Below are 16,483 nucleotides of genomic sequence, written 5' to 3' on the forward strand. Positions count from 1 at the left end.
ACAGTTTCCATAAGGCATGTCATATATTATAAGGAAGTTGCTACTTTGAAAGCTCAGCCAATGAACAACAAAAATCCAAAGAATTAAGAGGGGTTCCCAAACTTTTTCATATGACTGTATTTATATTTGAGTACTACATGGCCGTCTTATGCACAGTAATCCCTTTTGTGTGGTGAAGATGTTATAGAACTGAGTACAACAAAACTGTGCCTGTAGTTTGTGGCTTCGGAAAAAGAAATTTTAAAAATCTGTATATATATTAGGGTTTGTACAGTATACTGAAATACCCTATTTTTTTAAACAGTACGGTACCAGCATTTCATGAATTTTGCTACCTTGAGTAAATGGTAGTTTTCAGGCACTGTTTATTGAGTCATTTATAAGCACAATCAGAAGTCCAAGGAGGTACTGTCTGCCTGCCTTTTGATTTTAACACGCAAATTAAATATAGCTCGAATCCCCAATGGGCGCAAACATATATGTATATATTTAAATCGGCCTCCTCTTTGCACCACTCGGCTCCTCTTATCAATTTGTGGCACAAAGGAGGCATGTGCAATTGTGTGGCAGAACAGGGAGGTGTGTGTGCGTGCAAGTGGGAAGATCTAAACAGCTGGGGGAGTAAATGGTAGCCAAACCAATCCCATTCTCCTACTGTGTATAAGAATATATGAGTCTGTGTATATAAAGGAGAGGCGGTTTACATGGGAGCCAGAATGATAAACGAAGTACTGATAATGATACAACAGGTTATCATCATCAGCAAGGAAAACATGCAAAAATATCTGAAGAAAATGTTTCCATCAAAAGATTATTATACTTGGCTTCCATTCACTGCTTTTGGTTAATGGGTCTGATAATACACATTCTCCTTTAAACCTCCAACTAATTCTCTTAACACTAGAATTACTAGAGTTTATGAAAAAACTCGTAGATCCGGCCCACCTTAAAACCGTTCGCACCTCTTTTGTCTTCTAAATGTGCCGATTAAGACGAGCATCAAGCAGCCAGCTATTCCATCCCCCACCGTCGCAGAACGTTCACTAAGTTTTCCCAGGTCATGCCTTGTTTGATTATCTGGGAGTGAGTTTTAGAGTGGAAATTATATATCGTTATTTGGAACACACGCATTTCATGTGTGTTCCGTTTCTACAGTAATCTGTGTTAAAACATTGTTAAAACAGAAACTTTTTAATATTTTAGTAATAAAAAATGTTACAAAATGTAAGCATAAACTATAGAATATGTGAAGCCTGAAGTCCAAACATGAAATAAACACTTTCACAAAAGGTTCAAGTACAATGCAATGCCTTCCGTGGCATAACGCTAAGATTTAGTGACTCAGAGTGCAGAATCCCTGCCGTGTCTCAGAGACCCGAGTTCGATTCCCCGCTGGGGAGAAAGTGTTACTTTTTTTTTTTAACCTCAAACAGACGTAATATTTATAAATTGGTATGCACTGTAAATCGTTAAGTTTAAAATGTTGATCGTTGTTATTTCTGATGATTTAATTCATGCTTTTTACTTACAGTCAGAATGGGAGCTTATTCAACTTCTGATCTGACTCTTAACAGCGCCAGTATAAATTCACACCCGATCTGACGCTGTTCGTTTTCAAATAATATTGCATTACTTCGATGTTTTCTGATTGGTACTATTCGCGTCATAAAATGATTTCTTCAAAACATCACATATATTTGTCTCTTTCTTTTTTTAAAATGTGCGTTGATCACCACCAGCATGTTGTAGCACACAGCAACTGGCCACCTGCATGTTCTTGCGCTCACTGAATAAGCGCACTGAATAAGACAGCACTATATGCAATCATCAGATTCAAATAATAATAATAATACATTTTATTTATATAGCGCCTTTCCCATGCTCATGTTAACAGTTCACACACACGCAAGGATCGTCTTTCCTACATTTACAACGTGTGTACCTGTTACAATGTACACACTTCTCTCTATGCCGTGGTTTCTATTACATACTTGAAAAAAATCCAATATATGTGAAAACATCATCGCACTAATGCAATATTATTTGAAAACGAACAGTGTCAGATCGGGTGTGAATTTATGCTGGAACTGGAAATTCTCTGATGTGGAATCAGTTCTGCATGGTTGTGGGTGTGAGTGGTGGACATAACTGGGAATTACTGTGAATGTGCGTGGTGTTTTGAGATAATGAATAGAGCGGCAAATTACAGGTGCTTGTTCAGTGTAATAGGAACCATAGCACAGAGAGGTGTGAACATTGCAACAAGTACACATGTCGTAAATGTAGGAAGGGTGGTCCTTTGGGTGTGTGGGAACTGTTAACATTTGAATGTGATGATTTTATATAGTACGGAACGGAAATCAGCAGTTCTTAGCATTGCACCACGCAAGCTGTCATATCAACCGCCTACTGTAACTTGCTTTCTTTTTTCTTCGGTTATAGTCTTGAATAAAAGTGCACTTGTTTTGTTATACTGTTATATCAACATATGTTCCTGTGTTTGAGCGACATGGGCATGCTCAAAAAAATACATGTGTAATGCCATGAAAAGTGCACGCAGACACTTCAGTTCACAAGCATTGGTACAAGAATGCAGTCACAAGTACACTGATGAATGGAAAAAAAAAAAAAAAACAAAGCTAACCTTTGCAAGAATCATAAATTACACCGGCTGTTACAGACTGAAATCAAATGTATCTTTTTATTCTAAAATAGTAAGAATAAGAGCAGTTCACTTCTCAAAATGTAGTTGTGCAGGATCGAAATCGTGACCTTTTTGTTTCCCAGTCAGCAACTGATACTGTTGCGCCACGGCGGCAGTCTTAGTAAATGAGTGTCAATGTCGCACACGAAGGCGGCTTTTTTTTTTCTGCAGTTATATTTTTGAATAAAAACGCACTTGTTCTATTTGTACCTTTTGTTAAAGTGTTTCTTTGATATTTGGACTTAAGGCTTCATACATTATATAGTTTTTGCCTACATTTTGTCATTTACTACTAGAATATGAAAAACATTTCTGTTTTAAAAATGTGAGATTACTGTAGAAGCGGAACACCCATGAAATGCGTGTGTTCCAAATAACGATCTATTATTTCCACTCAAACTCCACTTCACTCCCAGATAATCAATCAAGGCATGAGCTGGGAGAAGTTTGTGCATGTTCTAAGTCGGTGGGGGGATGGAATAGCCGACTGCTTGCAGCTGGTCTTTATCTGCACATTTAGAAGACAAAAGACGCTGACGGAGAGGTGCGAACGGATTTAAGAAGCGATTTAAGGTGGGACGTATCTACAAGTTTTTTCGTAGGCTCTGGTAATTCTAGTGTTAAAGCCAGCAGTAGCAGTCACAAATTTTCACTCATCAGCAGGGTCTCACTTTTTCTACAACAACATTGTTCGGTATGCAACATTGACCAAAAATTGTCACCTACTGATTAAGAGAGTATCAATGCACTGATTGAAGGGACCACAACAAGTATAAATAATTGTCACTGACCACGAGAATGCTTTGTGGTCTGCGTGCAGGCTTCATGCAGGAAGTATACAAGCCATTTACAGAGTGTAAACGGAGCTTGGACGTTTTCATGCACCTCGTTCTGTGTCGTTTATAAGCACAGTTGGATCTCCAAGTGGGACTTAATTCAGACCCCCCCTCCCCCAACCCAACAATAAATAAAGATATATATAAAATACAAAGTTGACTGACTCACTTAATAACTCGCTCATCAAAAACAATATCCCATTTACTTAAAAAGCTGACATTTTGGCAGGATGGTACATCTAGCGCACTAGGTGTCCACTAAGACAGGACGTTTCAATATATTGATATTTAGCAGTAGAAAAACTAAATGCCCCAAAATCTCACACGCTTTGACTTATTTCATAGAAATTTTATATAGGAAAAAAATCTCACTAAAAATGCTGTATTAGTATTAATACTCAATGAACTTTATTCATTTTGCTTGTATTTTCTTCCTCAGTTTGTGACACATACTGTACATGCAACATGTTTTTTTGTACACTATATACAAACATTTACTGACTAGGCAGTAACAGACTTGTAACAGCTAAAAAAAAAAAAAATTTGAAGGTTGTGAATTTGTGCGTTTTATCCTGTAAACTTCTTGCCGAGCAGCATATAGGCGTGAGCATTACTCCGACTTGCACTGTGGCTTGATGTACTGAAAATCTCATGACACATTATTCTCCTCGTAACACACACAAACATTGAATCTTGAACATACAGCTGACAAAACACAAAATGTAATGCTTGAGTGAACGATGTAAACAAATGAAAATCTTTAACATAATCATCTTTCCATCTATTTTCTATACCTACTTTATCCTGAGAAGGGTTGCAGGGAAGCTGGAATTTTTTCTAGTACATGGCACAATGCAGGTGGGCATAAATACTCTAAAGTTCCATTTATTCAACTTCAACAGAAGCCAAAGTCAGTCACTAGGAAAAACAGGAATTGATGTACAGCAGGATTGTTTTTTCCATGGCCAATTGTATGTAGAATATCCAAGAGTATGAAGCTCCAGTGAACCAATGTTAGCACCTGGTTTAACAACAAAAAAAAATACAAATATATATATATATATTTTTTAATTTATTTTTTTAAAAGAAAAAAGGTACACAGTTAGGTACCAAGTACTTATGATACACCTGAATATGTGACAGCTGTGGCCCATTGTCATTTCCCAGGAGCAGCTGGATAACACAACTAGAATTTGAAATCATGTAGCAGGTCTCGGATATTCTGGGATGAGTACTACACCCCTGAATTATTCAGTACTTTCTACTGCCTGGGGTATATCCTTGCTGTGCCTTTTTTGGTTGTAGTCTGCTGCATTCTTGCAGGAAAGCAGTAGGCTTTGTATTTAGCAAATTTTTGGATATCAAGTTTTCAACAAAGATAAAAAAAAACATTTTAGAAAAGTGGCTGAAAATGCTGTACTGATTATCATACTGATTTTTATCAATTCTCTGCTGTATTTAATACTAACACTTGTGTTTTCTCTAGACTGGAAGCAGATGAAGAAAAAGAAAAGTGATGTTGTTTCCTTAAAATCTTACAAAGGTCTGGCTGAAGTTGCAGTAAAGTGTTTATGTGAACTTCTTGTATCCTTACCTCATTTCAATTTCCACAATAATATAATTGTGACGATTGTACCCCTGATGAATGACAATTCAAAACAGGTGACTATAATCCATTTCATGGCATGTATATTTTGTTGCATACTTGCAGACAAACAAATTTTATTTTATTTACTTACATTAATCAATGTAAGGAGTCTTAGTGGTTGTTTCGACTATAAGTTAGTTTTACAGATCATGAAGCCTGCAGTTGTGTTTAAACTTGGATTTCCAAAATGGGAATGATATTCCAAAATGATAACATTTTTCTTTACATTTGTCATAATTATTTACAAATGGACATTTTTTTTCTACCCCTGTTAGGTTTCAGCAATGTGCTGTGAATCAGTTAAGAAACTGTTTACACAGGACAAAGAAGGACAGGCCTCTTTAGGAATGGTGAAAGTTATTTCTGGCCTTGTTAAAAGTAGAAACTATGATGTCAGACCAGAGGTAAGTTTAATCATTTGTAATTCTAAGTTAAAAGTAATGTATTTTTATAATAGGGTATTTAATTAGCATTGTGTTTCCTTTTATATTTGAGGATGTTGATCAGTTCATTATGCTAGGTTTATGCCAATAATTGATAACATCTGCATTGACTATATACAGCATGTTTATTGTGTCAATGTCACATATACAGAGTACAGTGCAGTTATTATTTTCAAATGCAAATCAACATGTTGTAATACTCTTGTACCATGATTAATGAGTATAACAACTTTACCTTGAAACATCCTTACTGAAAAAGCTCAGAACATATTTGTTATTAACAGACCTAAATGGTGAACCGCACAATACTTCATTAAAGGTTTATAAGGATACAAGAAAGTTTGCTGTGGACCAACTTTTTTTCCATTAGAAATACACAAACTTCTCAGTTTCCAAGAAAAATAATCTGCGCACATTTGTAATATCCATCCATTTTCCAACCTGCTGAATCCGAACAGAGGGTCACGGGGGGGTCTGCTGAAGCCAATCCCAGCCAACACAGGGCACAAGGCAGGAACCAATCCTGGGCAGGGTGCCAACCCACCGCAGGACACACACAAACACACCCACACACCAGGGCCAATTTAGAATTGCCAGTCCACTTAACCTGCATGTCTTTGGACTGTGGGAGGAAATCCACACAGACACGGGGAGAACATGCAAACTCCACGCAGGGAGGACCCGGGAAGTGAACTCGGGTCCCCAGGTCTCCCAACTGCGAGGCAGCAGTGCTACCCACTGCGCCACCGTGCCGCCCACACATTTATAATATATAGCCTGAAATCAAATGAAAGTTTGTGGCACTGATGAACACAGTGACTTGGTGTACTGATGAACGTGGTGATCCACCATGGCAATAAGATTAGTCTTAAAAATGCCAGGTTGTGTCTATAACCTCCAAATCAAACAAAATAAAATTGTGTCTTTGATATTATCAATATAAAATAACCCAAACTGTAGCCAGTTGCAGTTCTCAGATTTTTTTTTTTCCTTAGTCCTTCAAAAATGTCACAGAATATATGCTCCCAGCAGAAATTCTTCTTACCCATGGCCCTTGATATTATTTTTTTTAATTATGCTGACTGTCACAAAGATTTCCAGAGAAGATGAAAAATTCCTGTCTTTTTTTTTTTTTTTTTTTTTAATAAAGGGTCAGCAGTTCTCCGTCATTAGGTCTACAGTGTAAAGGGCTTGTGAGTAATGAGCTACCTGCGTAATTGGTTGTAGACAGTAATGGCACCGTCAGTGCATCTTTAAACTGGTCTGCTGCCACTAACGTAGTGCATTATTCTATTGATACATTGATTTTTATTACATTCATCTATTCAAATAAGATCAGATTGACTATGACTATGTTTTGTATGTTAATGTAGTTGCGAGCAGATGAGGTTTTAGTTAATCGGGTACTTAATCTTTTTATACTTACTCCATTGACAAGCTAATGTGCCTTGTGTTTTGCATCTGAGTTGATTTTTGCTCTGTTGCATGTACTGACATAAACTATTTTTTTTCAGAGTAAGGACTAGGTTTGGCTATTTCAAAATAAAAATGTACAGATCTTTGATAGGGAATCTAACTGTTCATATCCAAGTGTACATTTTCTAAATTTTATTTTGCTGTTTGAAAACTGGTGTGTAATTCTTTTGTTTTCAGAACTTTAAACCAATACAAAGAAGAAGCTGCATTTATTTTTAATTTTGGGGTGGGGGATAGTGCACTGTATTGTTTCAAAATAAACTGTTTTATTGTGTGGCTTAGATATACTCTTTTTAGTCAGTGATTAGTTTACATAAACAACTATAATTAAATTGGAAATACATTATGTTCCATTGTCACAAACACTTTTTACTGCGAGCATAACTTGCTTTCTTCAAGAATAAACCTGGAGGATATAAAAAAAGGCAAAAAAGCAAACTGACATGAATGTCAGGAGATGGGTCTAACACCATTGTTTGTTTGATTTTTTATTATTCAAGGTCTTAAATACATTACTATGCTTGAGAATAAAGGAAGTGCAAGTAAAGAGAGATGCAGATGATATTGCTCCAAAAAAGAAATTTATGACTTACAAAGAAAAACGAAAAAATCTTTCAAGAATGAAAAGAAAGGTAGGCACTTCTACTTAGCTATGTGTCCACATACCTAAATGAATTTGAAATTAAATTACTTTTGTTCCCTCTAGTGGAAGAAAACTGAGGAAAGGCTTGAGAAAGAACTTTTAGAAGCTGAAGCATCAGAAAGCAAGGACAAAAAACTCAAATTGGTATGTATATCTTACGAAACTTCATTGCCTTGGTATTTCTCCACAGCTCTCCCTACCCTGACTTGACATTTCTCTGCCTATACTTGTACATTTGCCTGTATTTTTTTTCTGTTCTGTCAAAGTCACTCTTATTAACCACCATGTTAGATAATGTACATATGTTTCCAGCTTTGCTTAAACTATATATAATGGATCACTGTATAAGAGAACATAAGTTTTCTTGCTACCCTGCATTATCTTAAGACTTTTTTTTTTTTTTTTTTTTTGTACAGCATACAGAAACACTGAATATTGTGTTTTTAACTTATTTCCGGATTTTAAAAAAGGCACAGAAATCAACTCTGCTTCCTTCAGTTTTAGAAGGTCTTGCAAAGTAAGTTTTATTTTGCATATTTTCTGTGAATTCATAATGAATTTTTGTTTAAGACCAATTAGTTTCTCTGTGGATTTCAATTCTGTTTGCAGTAATGTTCTTCAGGGCCTTTTTTTCTTTTAGACATAAACATGGACTATATTAAATTATCCCCAGAAAGGATCAGTATATTTTGAAATATTTCGAAAGATAATGAAAAGCTTTTGGGAATGTGTTTCATTGCACTCTAACATTTCTAATATTTTATATTTATTTCTAGATTTGCTCACCTTATTAATTTGGAGTTCTTTGATGACCTTCTGGTTGTTCTTCAGAATCTAGTTGAATCTGGGGTAAGCAAATGCTTGGTGTGTGTTGAGTAGAGAACTTTTTCTTAATAGTAAATATAATGTTGGTCAGTCATTTTCTAACCTGCTTAGTCCTGAACAGGGTCGTTTTGTGAGGTGCTGTAGCCTATCATAGCCGGCATAGAACACAAGGGCAAGGGCATCAGTCCATCACAAACATATACACGCGCACACACACACATACACATATATACCCGCCCAACCACACACTAGAGCCAATTTAGCATTCCATCCATCCATTCATTATCCAACCTGCTATATCCTAACTACAGGGTCACGGGTTCAGCTGGAGCCAATCCAAGCCAACAAAGGGCTGGGCGCCGGCCCACCACAGGGCGTGCACACACACATTGGGGACAATTTAGGATCGGCAATACACCTACCTAATCTGAATGTCTGTGGCAGGAAAACCACACAGATACGGGCAGGACCCGAGATGCCAACCTCTAAAATGTCTACTTTAAGATATGGTGTACTGAAATAATGTAGTTCAATGTTTCCCTGACTTCGCTTAATTCCATCCATCCATCCATCCTCTTCCGCTTATCCGAGGTCGGGTCGCAGGAGCAGCAGCTTGAGCAGAGATACCCAGACTTCCCTCTCCCTGGCCACTTCTTCTAGCTCTTCCGGGAGAATCCCGAGGCGTTCCCAGGCCAGCTGGAAGACATAGTCCCTCCAGCGTGTCCTGGGTCTTCCTCGGGGCCTCCTCCTGGTTGGACGTGCCGGGAACACCTCACCAGGGAGGCGTCCAGGAGGCATCCTGATCAGATGCCCGAGCCACCTCATCTGACTCCTCTCGATGCGAAGGAGCAGCGGCTCTACTCTGAGCCCCTCCTTGATGACTGAGCTTCTCACCCTATCTTTAAGGGAGAGCCCAGACACCCTGCGGAGGAAACTCATTTCAGCCGCTTGTATTCGCGATCTCGTTCTTTCGGTCACTACCCATAGCTCATGACCATAGGTGAGGGTAGGAACATAGATCGACTGGTAAATTGAGAGTTTTGCCTTACGGCTCAGCTCCTTTTTCACCATGACAGACCGATGCAGAGCCCGCATCACTGCGGACGCCGCACCAATCCGCCTGTCGATCTCACACTCCATTCTTCCCTCACTCGTGAACAAGACCCCGAGATACTTGAACTCCTCTACTTGGGGCAGGATCTCGCTCCCAACCCTGAGAGGGCACTCCACCCTTTTCCAGCTGAGGACCATGGTCTCGGATTTGGAGGTGCTGATTCCCATCCCAGCCGCTTCACACTCAGCTGCGAACCGATCCAGAGAGAGCTGAAGATCATGGCCTGATGAAGCAAACAGGACAACATCATCATCTGCAAAAAGCAGTGACCCAATCCTGAGTCCACCAAACCGGACCCCCTCAACACCCTGGCTGCGCCTAGAAATTCTGTCCATAAAAGTTATGAACAGAATCGGTGACAAGGGGCAGCCCTGGCGGAGTCCAACTCTCACTGGGAACAGGTTCGACTTACTGCCGGTAATGCGGACCAAGCTCTGACACCGGTTGTACAGGGACCGAACAGCCCTTATCAGGGGGTTCGGTACCCCATACTCCCGGAGCACCCCCCACAGGATTCCCCGAGGGACGTGGTCGAATGCCTTTTCCAAGTCCACAAAACACATGTAAACTGGTTGGGCGAACTCCCATGCACCCTCCAGGATTCTGCTAAGGGTGTAGAGCTGGTCCACTGTTCCGCGACCAGGACGAAAACCTCACTGTTCCTCCTGAATCCGAAGTTCAACTATCCGACGGATCCTCCTCTCCAGAACCCCTGAATAGACTTTTCCAGGGAGACTGAGGAGTGTGATCCCTCTGTAGTTGGAACACACCCTCCGGTCCCCCTTCTTAAAGAGGGGAACCACCACCCCGGTCTGCCAATCAAGAGACACTTCACTTAATTATTTTATTTAAAATTGTTTGTCCTTCAGAAGTGGAAGTTATAGTCGGAAGGCCTTGTTCCCATTTCCAATTCAAACAGATAGTACAGCATTGACACATCTATGCGTGGCTCAGAATGCAGCACAACATTTACATTCCTGGTGTGGCTAAATGATTGTTAAATGGGAGTCTGCAATGTTGGATGTAGTGATGTTGGTTGAGGGTGAACACTTCAGGAATATTTAAGCAGCCTGCCTCTTTTAAACTGAATGCAACCTGCAGTGCCTTTACCGCTATAACTTTTTGATGCCAGTTTTATGATGCAACTTCCAAACCAACCCCAAGTTTATCAAGTACTTTAAACGTATTATTTTCTCCTCTTTATCCTTGTTAAATGTTTGATTTAAGTAAGATGCTGTTGTGTGCGTCTTCTGTTTGACAGCTACCTTTTTGAGTATGTCATTTTTGATCTTCCCAGACACGCATACAAATCTGTATAAAATATCCATTCATTTCCTAAACATTTTCACTTTCCATTCCAAAAATAATTTAATGTGTAAGATAACCATTCCATTACACAGCCATTATATCCACAGTTAATTTTCAAAGTTTTTATTTAAATGTTATTTGAACTGTGCCAAAGATGCATATTTGTGTGTTTGGACTTGAGTGTTTGTTTACTAGCACTGTAGATTTTATTTGCGGAAACAGTAGAGTTAGTATTGTGCATTAGAACAGCAGCAATAGAGTAGGTTGTTGTTCATTTTAACGAAGAATTTTATGGTAAAATTTTTATTTTGCTTGTGTCTGAATTTATCTCCTGTAGGATCTTAGTTACAGGGAAAACCTTCATTGTATTCAGACTGCCTTTCAAGTTCTCTCCGGTCAAGGTGAGCAACAAAATGTAATATTTCCAGCGTTAATTTGCATTTTCTCAGTGTGTTACTAGATTATTACAAATGAAGTAATGGCTGTATATGTTAACAGGTGATGTCCTCAACATTGACCCCCTGAAGTTTTACACACATCTCTACAGAACCCTGTTCAGGTTACACGCAGGTTTGTATGTGTACAAGTAAACTTTTTGCTGCTTGCTGTTTGCATTTCTCATTGTATAAAGAAAAAGAACAAATGCATTTGTTATATTTTAGGTGTAGCTAATCCATTTTTATTTAAGTCACTTTATACTAGTCTTGAAATCTCATTGTTCTTTTACTAAAGGGTTACTAAAGAAGATAATTTTCCATTTGTATAATCTATTCTTTAAAAGAATTAGGATTAAATTTGACTGTCACATTTTATATTTGCAATTATCATGAAACAGAAGTCTGTTTTGTTTGAGTAAATTGTCTCTTTAAGCCAGTGGTATCTACTCATGTTCACGAAGAACAAAATGTTTAGCTTTTGATTGCAGCCTTTCTCTTCATTAGGTGTTTCTGTCTGATTTGACATACCTGCTTATTTTGATTTATCCTCTTCATAAAATGTAAAACAAATGTGCATACCTTTCAGTGGGTTGTTAATGTTTTAGTGTTTCTTTGAATTATAAACTGAAAAAAAATGAAGGAAGACTGGTCAGTTTTAAACTTTAGGTATGGTATATTTATTCTTTCCCTTTTTATTGTTTATTGCAGTCACAATATCCGTAACTGTACTACAGAATTTTGCTGTACTTTACAAGACCGTTCACTAGAAGTAATTTTTCCACTACGCGTGGTTCTTTAAGATTTATGTCCATTGCATACAATGATTTTCTGCAGCACACTAAACATGCCCTGCAGGTTTATATAAAACGAATGTGAACGGTGTAAAAACAGGAAAATCAGAACAGATATCGAGTAATTCATTCTCAAGAGTGGAGGTACTGTATGTGTAAGTGAGATATGGCATTTCAGTCAGGACATGTGAGCCTGAAGTAAAGGGGGGGGGGGGGGGGGGGCTGTTCTCAACCATTAAGCTTTATTGTGCCATCCAGTTGTGTGTGTGAAGGTTTTTTTTTTTTTATTCATGTTAAATATAACAGTATTTCCTTTTAAAATGGTCTTTTCTCCCTCAGGGGAATCCAATGATGACATGATAATTGTTCTTCGATGCATAGATGCTATGCTTAACAAGCGACGGAAACAAGTGACACTGCAACGAGTTCTTGCTTTCATTAAAAGACTGACAACTGTTGCTGCTCATGTACTGCCAAATTCAAGCATTGGCATCTTAGCGTCTCTCAGGGTATTAATGCATGTAAGTTTATTTTTTATTTAGTTTTTTTTTCCCCAGAGATGAGAAGAGTACAAAATTCTAAGCAAGCAGAATTATTAACAATTAAGTAAAATTATGACATGGAAACTACTCAAGTAAAAGTGAAAAAAAAAAGTCTCTGAAAATGACTCACTCACGTAAAAGTGCAACTTAGTTATTTTAGGTGTAAAAAATAAGCTCAAATTATAAATATCGTTCTGAAATTAGAAGCAAAACCATGGTTAAAGTTATGAAAACCTGAATCTGACTTTGACAATAATCTACTATATAATAAAACACTAAGGTCCAAGTGTACGTTTCTAGCCTCTCTGAGCCATCTGATCGGTCAGTTTGGCCTTGTTGGAAAGAGGAGTGGAGGTGTTGGAGCCATGCTGAGAGATGCCTTTAAAGATAGGAAGTATAAAAGCAGACCGGAGATGAGCAGGGCAGCTTGAAATGACAGAATCTGAGGAGCAGGCTCTGCAAGAATGCGCTTCATACAGGGGAGAGCCTGTTGGGAGATGTTCAGACACATGAAGATACAGAGGAAAAGTGGTGAAGATGTTTGTAGTAGGATTGTGAAAAAGTATCAAAATATCACAAGTTATCGATACTTAAACATTTTAAAAATTACTCCAAAACTCGTGGTATTGATTCTGCAGCCCACATTATGAATGTAGTTCCAGTTTGCATTGGTTAGAGTTACAGCCCTGTTTTCACACATTCGCTGGTTTTTTTATAGCAACTTCGGCTTCACAGCCTTCACTAGACTGTGTGTCCAGTAGACGGCACAATTGCACCCAAACCAGTCACGGGTTCAAATATAGTTCCTTTTTTTAATTGATGAGTGTTGTTTTCACAGAACATAATAGGAACAACCAAATACGGCCCAGAAGACAATAGTCTTCCTTCTCACTTGTCCCATCAAGCCTTATCCACGTCCTTCTGACTCTGCCTCTCAGTTGAGATGATTCGGCTCCTTTATTTTGACCAGGCAGTACTTTTGGGCCTTGGATATGGTCTGTAGGAGGCATTTCTGGGTCAATCAGAAGTCCCCCAAAATATGGGACCATATCCTCCTCAAGCCCTCTCTGGTGGCACCCACGGAACCCAATAGGCTGTGTTCCGAATTTCCAATTCCCATGATGCCCTGTGGGTATCCAAAGGGAACCCAAATCCCAGGTGCTTGTCCTCTAGCGTAGTGGGGGACATAGTACCCGGATACCAGTGTCTCTCCTAGTCTTCCCATTATACCGGCCTCCCTGCCAGGTAAGGATTCTTGTGCCCATTTGGTCAGGGAGCCTGTTCTTCCTTTTTCTTCTCCCATGGTGTCCCGTCCAAACAAGGAGTCATCCTCTGGGATGCCTGTCCACTTCCTGCCGCAGTGTTACCTGCTTAATTGACAAAGAGGACATTCGGTGTGTCATCTTGGAACTTTCTTCAGCTTTGTGGCAAATGACATAACACCAAAATATAGCATGCAAGCCTATTTGCAGCATTTGCTACTGGACAATACCAGCAATACCAAGTAAATGGGCTAAACAATCAGGTTAGTTGAACACTTAAGAGACTGTGACTGTCTAAACCAGAAGTCTCTAACTCCAGTCCTGGAGAGCTACTGTGGCTGTCTAAACCCTTATGGAGCCCTTGATGAGGAGTATACTCTGGGTGTCCGGAGTGTGCGCCTGTTATATGAGAGTGACCGCCAATGTCGCTGAATGGTTAGACTGGCTCTGCTTAAAGGACCATCACACAAGTCAACATACAAAGAATTTTAAGAGGTGTCGAGTTTCTAAATTATGGAAACAAAGTATAAACATGTAAACTGTTGTTTATTTTTAGCCAGTGGGCTAGTTTCATTCAGGGCCAACATTCCGCACTGGGACTCCTTCGCTTCCTCAATTTTCAAACTGCTCTGTAGACAACTAGACAGTAATAACTGGGGGAAAAAAATCACACTTATGATCAATTATATCACCCAAGGGAAGACGTGTGTGCTTCACTGAGAGAGAATATTGAGTTTGTGTAGCAGGCAGTGAAGTGACAAGACCTGATCAGATTTTGGAGACGCACATTCAGAGCTTGATTTGGAGAAAGGTAGTGTGACACATTAGTGTGTAATGTCCCACGTCAAGCTTTCCATCTATCCATCTTTCTTACCTGCTTACAGTTAGTCTTATATCCCAGCAAGCTCTAATGTATTGCAGGGTGAACACTCGCCCACACCAATTTAGCAACACCCTTATTGATTCATGTAAGTTTTTAATCGGGTTGATTAAACTTAGTTAGTTAGTATGGATGTTTTAACTTAGGCAGGGTGGACTGTCATTCCTGCCTCACAGTGCTGGGTTCTGCGTGGAGTCTGCATGCATTTACAGATTGATTGGCATTAAAGTAATTGAATTGACTTTCTACAAGACATTTGTGTCAGTTCATTTATTTCTATACCATCAAGCAAGAGTTGACTCATCATGGATTTTTATTTAAATATATATATACAGTGCATCCAGAAAGTATTCATAGCACATCACTTTTTCCACATTTTATTATGTTACAGCCTTATTCCAAAATGGATTAAATTAATTTTTTTCCTCAAAATTCTACACACAACACCACATAATGACAACGTGAAAACGTTTACTTGAGATTTTTGCAAATTTATTAAAAATAAAAAAACTGAGAAATCACATGACCGTAAGTATTCATAATACTTTCCGGATGCACTGTGTGTGTGTGTGTGTGTGTGTGTGTGTGTGTGTGTGTGTGTGTGTAATATATATATATATATATATATATATATATATATATATATATATGTATATATAAAATATACAATGGAAGCTTGGTTCACGTACAAATCGGTTTACGACCAAAAAGTTCGCCAAACTTTTGCCTTGGTTCACGACCACACACTCTTTATACGAACAAGCCAATTTCCCTTTTGGTTTGTACATGTTCAGTCTCTCCCTGTGCATTTCCTGGGCAGAGAGCGAGAGAGCGTCTCACACACACACACACACACACACACACACACACACACAGGCAGCGCGAGAGAGAGAGACGGACTTATAAGGTAGGAAGGTAGTTAAATAATGCACTAGGCTTTTTTGTTTTCACTTCTGTTTACAGCGATCGGTTCGTATGCATGTATTATTGCAATGTTACTTTTCTTGGTGGTTTATTAAATTATGGATTTTTTCAAATGTTCATTTTTTTCCCTGTGCTTAAAACTCATTTATATAAAAAAAAAAATGTTTTTAGCCAGCGGTTGGTAGCGCTATAGCGCGAACTATTGCAGTGTTAGTTTTCTCAGTGTTACTCAATGTTTTTACATTTAGTTTACTATTACACTGTGCATTCTATGGTTTAATTAACTATATTTGTGCTTAAAAATTAAAAAAAAATATATATTTACATACAGTTCATATCGTCTGCAACGGATTAATTGTATTTTCATACAGTCCATCCATCCATCCATTTTCCAACCCGCTGAATCCGAACACAGGGTCACGGGGGTCTGCTGGAGCCAATCCCGGCCAACACAGGGCACAAGGCAGGGTGCCAACCCACCGCAGGACACACACACAAACACACCCACACACCAAGCACACACTAGGGCCAATTTAGAATCGCCAATCCACCTAACGTGCATGTCTTTGGACTGTGGGAGGAAACCAGAGCGCCCAGAGGAAACCCACGCAGACATGGGGAGAACATGCAAACTCCACGCAGGGAGGACC

The 16,483-nt window shown here is 38.8% G+C and overlaps 1 protein-coding gene across 1 annotated transcript in view; it reads left to right on the plus strand.

Moving 5' to 3' along the window:
• noc3l (NOC3-like DNA replication regulator) overlaps nucleotides 1-16,483 on the plus strand; it is a 43,554-nt gene that overhangs the window by 18,499 nt on the left and 8,572 nt on the right. Inside the window, exons 9-17 of the mRNA XM_028795470.2 lie at nucleotides 5,027-5,202; nucleotides 5,464-5,592; nucleotides 7,608-7,739; nucleotides 7,814-7,894; nucleotides 8,167-8,267; nucleotides 8,527-8,599; nucleotides 11,335-11,398; nucleotides 11,496-11,567; nucleotides 12,565-12,746. Coding sequence (XP_028651303.1) covers nucleotides 5,027-5,202; nucleotides 5,464-5,592; nucleotides 7,608-7,739; nucleotides 7,814-7,894; nucleotides 8,167-8,267; nucleotides 8,527-8,599; nucleotides 11,335-11,398; nucleotides 11,496-11,567; nucleotides 12,565-12,746 — 1,010 coding nt within the window. The remainder of the gene's footprint in view (nucleotides 1-5,026; nucleotides 5,203-5,463; nucleotides 5,593-7,607; nucleotides 7,740-7,813; nucleotides 7,895-8,166; nucleotides 8,268-8,526; nucleotides 8,600-11,334; nucleotides 11,399-11,495; nucleotides 11,568-12,564; nucleotides 12,747-16,483) is intronic.

Source organism: Erpetoichthys calabaricus, chromosome 2, assembly GCF_900747795.2.
Source record: "Erpetoichthys calabaricus chromosome 2, fErpCal1.3, whole genome shotgun sequence".
Taxonomy (NCBI): domain Eukaryota; kingdom Metazoa; phylum Chordata; class Cladistia; order Polypteriformes; family Polypteridae; genus Erpetoichthys; species Erpetoichthys calabaricus.